The sequence below is a fragment of the Symphodus melops genome (genome assembly GCF_947650265.1).
Source record: "Symphodus melops genome assembly, chromosome: 4".
Classification (NCBI taxonomy): domain Eukaryota; kingdom Metazoa; phylum Chordata; class Actinopteri; order Labriformes; family Labridae; genus Symphodus; species Symphodus melops.
The window spans coordinates 30,332,902-30,341,428 of NC_136694.1; the positions used below are offsets into that span (position 1 = coordinate 30,332,902).

Below are 8,527 nucleotides of genomic sequence, written 5' to 3' on the forward strand. Positions count from 1 at the left end.
GCTGTGCTGCCATCTAGTGGTTAAACAAGGCAACACATGAGCATCCATTATCTCCACCTGCTTTTCACTGATGACCTTCGAGGAGTCTCTGAGCCGAGCACGTCTTGAAAATAAAATCAGAGACTCATTCTGGAAGTTTTCAACTCAGGTTTTTTTTATTCAAGTTACCAAAACAACACAAAATGTTTTACACCTCTGACGTGATCTCAACTTTACAAAACTTAAAAAAAAAAAAAAGTCCCAGAGAGGTTCAAACATCCACACATCACGGGTTTGAAGTTTCAAAATCAAAACCTGAGTGTCGAAGCACTCGTCTGCTCTCGCTGAAACTGAGAACGACAGGAGACTAACTTGGCGGCGGCGGCGACTCTTCGTCCTGACGATGAAAACTTAAACTGTGATGACCTCACATCCTCCTGGAATCCATTTTACTGAAATTAAACCAAAGCAAATCGTCCCTCTGTCCAGGACTCGAGTCCTCTTTCGTTTGTTTCGTCTTGAAAATTGAAGGTGGTCTCCGACTTCGTGGTCGCAGCAGGACGGTGCTGATGACGTTTGAACCCGACCCGTGATGGTGACAGCACCGCCCTCCTCCTCCCCGTGTCGGCGATACAAACTCCCAACTGGCACGAACACACAAACAGGAAGCGGTGGTCCTCGTTAGCCCACCCTGAGAGGCGGAGCTACGAGGACGACGCCGTCTCCTCTCACGAAAAGCATCGGGATGTTCCTTTTGGTCGACTGAAGAAATAAGACAGAATTGATTTTAGAGCGATTAATGACACGACGTGTCCTCTGCACTTGAACGCGTCTTTGCTTCCAAACCGGGCGGCGCCATTTCTCCGAGCACGCCGCCTTTTTTCTCCACTCTATTTATCAGTGTGGACGAAGGACCACAGTCCCTGGAGTTCAACAAAATCCCCGAGTGGATGTGTCAGAACGTTTTACAGCTGCACCCAGAAAAGACTGAGGTGACTGTTTTTGACCCCAAAGAGGAAAGGTCAAAGGTCAGAGGTCGTCTTGACTCCGTAAGAACTACAGAGAAATCTGTGCGTGAGCATGGACTCATTGAGCTTTTGTTTTCTTCTCTCTTTTAATGATGTACAATCTTTCTTTTGCTCTGATTCTTTCATGTCTGTCTTGATGTTTTTAGAGCGCTGTGAATGGAACAGCGCTTTATAAAGAAACCTGCCTTTATGTTTAATCACTGTCAGATATAGTCTGGTGTAGTAATGACATATTTTTGTAGGCCAACCCGAAAAAATGGCGCCGGTGGTTCCTACGAAAATTCACCTATGGGATTTTGGATGATTGCAGAAAATAATCTGTGTGTCAAACACACATTTCTGATGCTGTTTAGTTCAGCTGATAATCTTTACAGATGATCATTTATATGAAGTCTGAAGAGTTAATGCAGCCCAGAGAAGTAAAAAGCTAACGCTATGCTACAAGCTAACGACACCGCGTGCGATTTATAATGACGTCTCGACCGTTATGCTTCATCAAGCTAATTAGCGGATTTGACAAGCTAGCTAAACGTTAGCTTAACAAGTTGTTTATTAACCTAATATTTACAAGAGCTCTGAAAAACATGACTAGAGACTGTAAGGAGGATCAGTGAGAGAGTTCCCGGCGAGATGATGTTTAACGTCTCCATGACAACCACTGTAGTTTCAGTTAGCTACTCGTTAGCAACCGGCGTTTTAAGGACGCGTAAAAACTTCATAAGTCCCAAGTGTTGGTCTTAGCTAACGTAGTTTATCTCATCTAACAAAACATCAACATCTCTTCAGCTTGTGTGAACCACAGACCTTATTTCAGTCTAAACAGACACAGACAGGGCCTGAATTTCCCTCGGGATCAATAAAGTATCTATCTATCTATCTATCTATCTATCGATCTATCTATCTATCTATCTATCTATCACATTCAAAATCCACATTGACTTTTAGAGTTAGGAACCCATGGCGCTAACATGCTAACTCACTTCCTGCTGTTAGGACTCAAAACTACACCTGTCTATATGTCGTACCTTGTAGAGTTCTTCGTAAGTCTCCTCGTCGATTTCCACCGTGGTCACGGTCTCCTCGACGTCCCCCAGGATCATGTTCAGGTGCTGATCGTAGGCCTGCAGGAAAAACAGACACACCGTCTTTACCAACAGGAAGTGTTCTCACAGTGTAACACAGCACGCCAAAGCTCCCGTGTTTACTGCCAGCAGGTGGACTGGTGCTTTTCTGGACTCACATGCAGCCGGCCTCGGAGCTCCCGGTCGTTCCTCATCTTGACGTAGATTCTCTCATCCAGACTGAGCCGGATCAGATCCAGAGGCTCCTCCACCGTGTTGGTGGTCGGCTGCTGCAAGCACAAAGACACATGGTGGTTATATCTCTGTAGACTGTGATTTAAAGGGACCTTCAGTACGGCAGCCAGATGTCTTTAACGGGGACATGTTATGAATAAATCCACTGTCACAGAGTTTATGAACATTGATGTTGGTAACCTGAGAGTCTACAGACCCACAACATGTGACGGAGCGTTCAGAGAGAGCTGGTTTCTACAGACAGTCTCAAACCTCCTCTGCTGCTTGATTCATGTCATATTTGGACCAAAGCTCAGAAACACTAATGACTCATTTAGACCAGAGGGGGGCGCTGTTTGAAGGATGTCCTCTTTAAATACATACACAAAGCTGTACACTTTAGCATCATTGTATCCTCACTGAGAGGTTCATGTGATTTATTCAGATTAACGTTAATCTAACATTCACAACAAATCAGCGTTAACGTTCATTCTGCTCACATGCTAACCATGCTAACCCAGCTAGCTCTGCGCGCGCGTTTAAACACGCAAACAAAAACACAGAGTGACGTCTTATTCACACACACACACACACACACCCAACATGTGTGTGTCTTCTTTAAGGTCGATTTTAAACACAAGTGTGTGACAGAAATGACGATAATTCACAGAGCTAACCTGCTCAACTTCGTCCGCCATCGTTTTTGAGTCTGCGTGGTGTGGTTGACGCGTACGTGGGTTGCCAGATCTACAAAGAGAAAACACGCGTTATCCTGTTTTTTCCCCCGTAAAACTCCAAATGAAAGAAAGAATAATGTCATGAGTTTTGCCTGTTGTTTCCGAACACTTTGACAAATGAAATCAGATCTCAATGAGAGACACCTTTGCACTTCAGATCAAGTATGTGATGTGATGTGTCAAGTATGCAGAAATACACAAAGTATACCGTACATCTTGTGCTAAGAGAAACACATTTTATTTAATCATTTATGCTAAAATTTAATGCCTAAAATTAAGCTTTAATCAGCTAAAATACATTATGTCCCAGCACAGAAGTCTTTCTTTGTTATATTATAATATTATTGTAATAATAGTATTATATTAACGGGTGTCTCCCTCTCTCCCCACAGAGCAGCAGGTTGATATGAATTCAAGATGTTTTACACACGTAAAGAGAATTTCTGGTGTGGATTTAAAATTGTATATTATTTTTCTATTTGCAGCAGTTTTCTTTGAACACTCGTAATGGCGGATTAGCTTCAAACCTGGCAACCCTCAGTGTTCCGCTAAGCACCACCGCTCTCCTCTCTCTCTCTCTCTCTCTCTTTTTCCAGATCTTTCCGTCCTACACATCTCACCGGTTCTCCATCGTAAGTGATCATTTAACCTTCTAAAACGATCGATTTGTTGTTGTGTGTTCTTTTTAACCCCTTCGTCGCCTCCTGTTATTAACCAGCTGACGTGCTCGCGCTCTGATCAGCTGTGAGCTGTTTGCGCAGAGTCGTGTTGCTGCACGCTCAGCTGGGCTCAAAGTTCGGCTTCAAATAAGTGTGAGATTTGAACAGTCCACACTGAGACACACACAGAGTCAGACTAGACTGTAAAATCATCTCTGACTCTGAGTGATGATTAACCATCACGTGTCCTGAAAAGCCTCTAAATGAGACTCCATCTGTCCTGATAATAAACAGCGTTAAGATGATTGATGCTGTTGTAAGAATAACAATAATAGCAATAATAATAATAGTAATAATAATAATAATAATAATAAAGCATCCTCAGTCAGCTGTCTTAGATGTGTAACAGGGATTTGACGGTGCAGACTCTCACTGTGCGGATGCCACGTCTGCACATGTGTCTGCAGCGTGAAACGGGGATGAAGTCTGGAGCTGGTTTTAGTCTTCAGGGTTCTGCAGAACTTTAAAAGAGTCAGATTTAAGATGTTTCTCTGTCTTTTTACTGCCATGTGATTCAATCTGTCTCTGTTTCTCTTCATCTAACTGATAATCGAGCCCAGTGTTAAAATGATTCAAAAACAGATCTGCACTTTGATTGGTCAGTCTCTCATTGGTCTGCCAGTCTGCTACAGAAACCAGTATGTGACATGGTACACGCGTGTGCTGGTCACCCTTAGTTACAGAGATGTGGATCTCCAGGGGTCGAAACACCTGCACCATTGAGTCATTTGCACATCTCCATATTTCATAAACCTGTTCTGGTAATAGCATGTTAGAATAGAGCTTTTGTGTGTGTGTGTGTGTGTGTGTGTGTGTTTTCCTCCTCTCCCAGTACAGCCCAGTACCTCATACTGGGTGTGTGTGTGGTCTGAGGAGGCAGAGCAGAGCAGTGGCGTTACCCATTCCACCCTCAGCTGCAGCGTAGCTCTGAGGTGGAAGAGATCCCTGCGACAAAACAGTCACAGCTCATGTTTGATATGTCTGTGTGTGTGTGTGTGTGTGTGTGTGTGTCTGTGTGTGTGTGTGTGTATGTGTGTGTATCTGTGTGTGTGTGTGTGTGTGTGTGTGTTAATGTGCAATAATGTCGTTCTCTCTGCGAGGATCAGACGGCGAGAGAAACATTCATAAACACATTGATCTGTGATGAAACTCAACATTTGTCTGTTTTTCTCTCTGCTCTGTCGTCACATGGTCACATGGTCACATGGTCACATGGTCACATGGTCCAGGATGGAGGGACGCAGAGACGAATGGGACACGGCGGCTGACAGGAAGAAGAGGACGGCGCTCACATCCAGCAGCAGCAACCATGACGACATGAAGCGTTAGAGCTCGCACACCTGCAGCGAGTCAAAGACGAAGAACCAGAACACATAGAACTTCACCTGGGATGAACCTTCAGTCACGCCTGTTTTTAAATCATAAGAATGTTTGAACTTTGGTCAAAGATGAATTATCTGTAACGCAGCAACGTGTGAAGAATAAATAAAATGTATTATTATTATTATTTCACAGAGTCTCTGTGGTTTTATGAAAGTGTTCAGCACCTGTTGCTTTGATGCAAACTAAAGACAGTAAGGTGAAAGTAGCTCTTGATTTAAAGTCCGTCCAGGTAAAGATCCTTTAGAGACCGAGTCCTGGTTTATGTCCTGGGGGGGTCTGGAGGCTGCAGCAGATGGGAGGTGTCTCGTGCAGGTTTGTGGGGCGAGCAGGTCTTTAAGGTGCTGATGGGGGAGTAATGAAGCCTGTGGAGTGAGTCCAGGACGGGCTCCTGTTTCTGGACTCATCAGGATCCTGTCAGAACTGGAACACAGGAAGTCCAACTTTAAAAACAGGAAATAACTTGTGACAATAACTTAACGCTGGTTCCTCTAAATCAACATTTACAAAGAATGTATTTCTGTCTTCTGTATTTATGAGGCTGATTCAGATGTGTAATTATTTTCACCTCCACAGGGGGGCAGTGTTGGACCACAGACATGCAGGGTTCCAGTTCAATTTAAAGGACCAATCAGAGAGCTGCTCTCTTCCTGTGTGATCATGAAGGAAACCTGCTGTGTTGAAGCTTCTCTGACAACAATGCAGCAGCCAGCATGTCCTCCTTCTAACTTTAGATTCTGCTCCTGAATGCTCTGGATCTGATTGGACCAGAGAAGGTAGGCGGGGCTTTGCAGAGGTGGCGTGCAGACAGTCTGTAGAGACGGTAGAGGTGGCGTGCAGACAGTCTGTAGAGGTGGCGTGCAGACAGTCTGTAGAGGTGGCGTGCAGACAGTCTGTAGAGGTGGCGTGCAGACAGTCTGTAGAGGTGGCGTGCAGACAGTCTGTAGAGGTGGCGTGCAGACAGTCTGTAGAGGTGGCGTGCAGACAGTCTGTAGAGACGGTAGAGGTGGCGTGCAGACTGTCTGTAGAGACGGTAGAGGTGGCGTGCAGACAGTCTGTAGAGGTGGCGTGCAGACAGTCTGTAGAGACGGTAGAGGTGGCGTGCAGACAGTCTGTAGAGACGGTAGAGGTGGCGTGCAGACAGTCTGTAGAGACGGTAGAGGTGGCGTGCAGACAGTCTGTAGAGGTGGCGTGCAGACAGTCTGTAGAGGTGGCGTGCAGACAGTCTGTAGAGGTGGCGTGCAGACTGTCTGTAGAGGTGGCGTGCAGACAGTCTGTAGAGGTGGCGTGCAGACAGTCTAAGCCCCTCCCACTGGCTCCAGGTGAATTCTCCTGATTATATCCTGCTGCTTTCTCTCAGTCAGCTCACACACACACACACACACACACACACACACACACACACACACACACACACACACACACACACACACACCTCATATCATCTGCATTGTTAGAAAAGGATTAGTCACTGTGACGCACTGACATGAATCACGTCATCCGGAGGAGGACAGAAGACGTCTGCTGCTCGCGATGTTCTGACCCAGTTTAAAAACAGGATGTTTGGAGCGTCTTGTCTTTTCACCTCGTCATGTAGGTGAAGAAGTGGGCGTGGCCTGGAGAGTGACACGTTAGGCTGTTAGTCTTTTGTTTGTAAAAATATGATACTGCTGTTTGTTTTCTTTCTTAAAATACTAAAAGACATCGACTCCTGAGAATAGAAGAGTCTTATTTTATCTCATTGATATGCTAACAGATCCTCAGTAGCATTAGCTTGTCTTGCTAGTGATTTTAACATGTAATGTATGAGTGAAGCTTACATTTAAATAGTGCTAATATAACTGCAGTCGCACACATGCAGGGTTTGTCCAGGAGGGCTGCAGAGACGGTCTGATTAATCATGATGACTTCTTTTTTCTTTGTAAAGGACATCAGGTCACTTTCAGCTGCGCTCAAGTGGAAGTTATTTTAGTGGGATGTTGGGAAACTGCAAACTCCATCCTGGTGTTTAAAGATCCATCCAATCATTTTTGTAATCCGAATACTAACCTTGATCTGAAGAGAGACTGGCCTCAGATTAAGAACCTGCTCGTTTCCTCCTGAGCAGCTCGTTTAAGTCACTCTTTTAAAACGTCAGCGTATCCCAGTCTGAAGGCACAACGCGTCCATCCAGGGAAATGACAAAACATTCAACGACGACATCCTGTTGGCAGGCTCCAGGCTAAAAGCTAGCAAGCTAACGATAACCAGCAACAAGTGTGAACGCTGCGACTCTGCGACAACGTTCATCTTTGCACCATCTTCTTAAAATCGGACACGTCTGCACGCTCCAACACTGCTGACTCTTTAACATCTCTAATCCACAGGAAGCCGCTCCGCTCGAACACAGGAGGAATCCTGATCCACAAACCTCTGCAGCGTACAAACTCAAAAACTCAACAAGCAGAAAAGTGAACGTGTCTGTCACGGGTCAAGTGAAGGGCGGGCTCGCCACACGGGGCTGCAGCGCGATAGAATATGTGCTTAGAGACAGGCAGCATCCTACAGCAGAGATATCACTCTTTACAATGTTGTTCATTTAGACTGCAGTACCCATTTTAAACACTAGGGGGCAGCATCACAGACTGCTCCTTTAATCATATTATTGATTCACTTTACACACTCACTCGTGCACAAACAGGATCCTGCATTAATGAAGAGGTCTCAGAGCAGTTTGGAGTTCGGTGCCTTGCTCAAGGGCACCTCTCCAGTGCTCAGGAAGTGGACTGGCACATCTCCAGCTACCGAACCAATTTCCCGACTTGGTCCGTGCCGGGACTTGAACTCACTGCCGCCCTTTAAAGTTAATGTTAGCTCATGCAGCCGTGAAGGACTCGGCTGGTTCCAAACAGCTGGAGGGTTAGATTCCAGAGCAGGAAGTAAAAATACTCCGGACTCCAGGATGAAGAATGAACTCTTCTGAGTGAGTGATGACAGCGGGTACCTGTTCCGTCGCTCCGACCCCAGAATAGCCCGGCCCTCGTTAAAATGTCATTCAGCCCTTCACATTACGGCGCAGTGACTGACACAGTGATTTATGTGGGTTTAATTATGAATGAAGTCAAAGTCAAAGCAGCACACTGAAATATACATGAACACGCACAAACTCAAACAAAGCCCACAGAGAAAACAGGAACTCTTTATTTTAGTGTTCTTGGTCTGAATCGTTTGTTCAAAGATGTTCAAAACTGCAGCCGAGGAGGAAACGAGGACGACGGGTCTGCAGACGGTCTGCTCGCTCTGAAGGTGGGAACAGGTCGACCCGGACAAAAAGTCAGACCAGGAAATGCAGAGAGTCCGGGCCAACACAACAACATACTCTCTAGCCCCGCCCCCTTTCTCCAGACGCG

General features: G+C 45.6%; 1 protein-coding gene across 1 annotated transcript; it reads right to left on the bottom strand.

Moving 5' to 3' along the window:
- Window positions 1-305: 305 nt before the first annotated feature.
- On the bottom strand, window positions 306-3,049 carry lsm3 (LSM3 homolog, U6 small nuclear RNA and mRNA degradation associated). The gene is made up of 4 exons (XM_079342072.1): window positions 2,980-3,049; window positions 2,248-2,358; window positions 2,033-2,128; window positions 306-741 (listed from the first exon to the last, which is right to left on the bottom strand). Exons 1-4 carry the CDS (start codon window positions 2,998-3,000, stop codon window positions 661-663), a joined length of 309 nt encoding a protein of 102 aa, XP_079198198.1. The 5' UTR covers window positions 3,001-3,049; the 3' UTR covers window positions 306-660.
- Window positions 3,050-8,527: the final 5,478 nt, after the last annotated feature.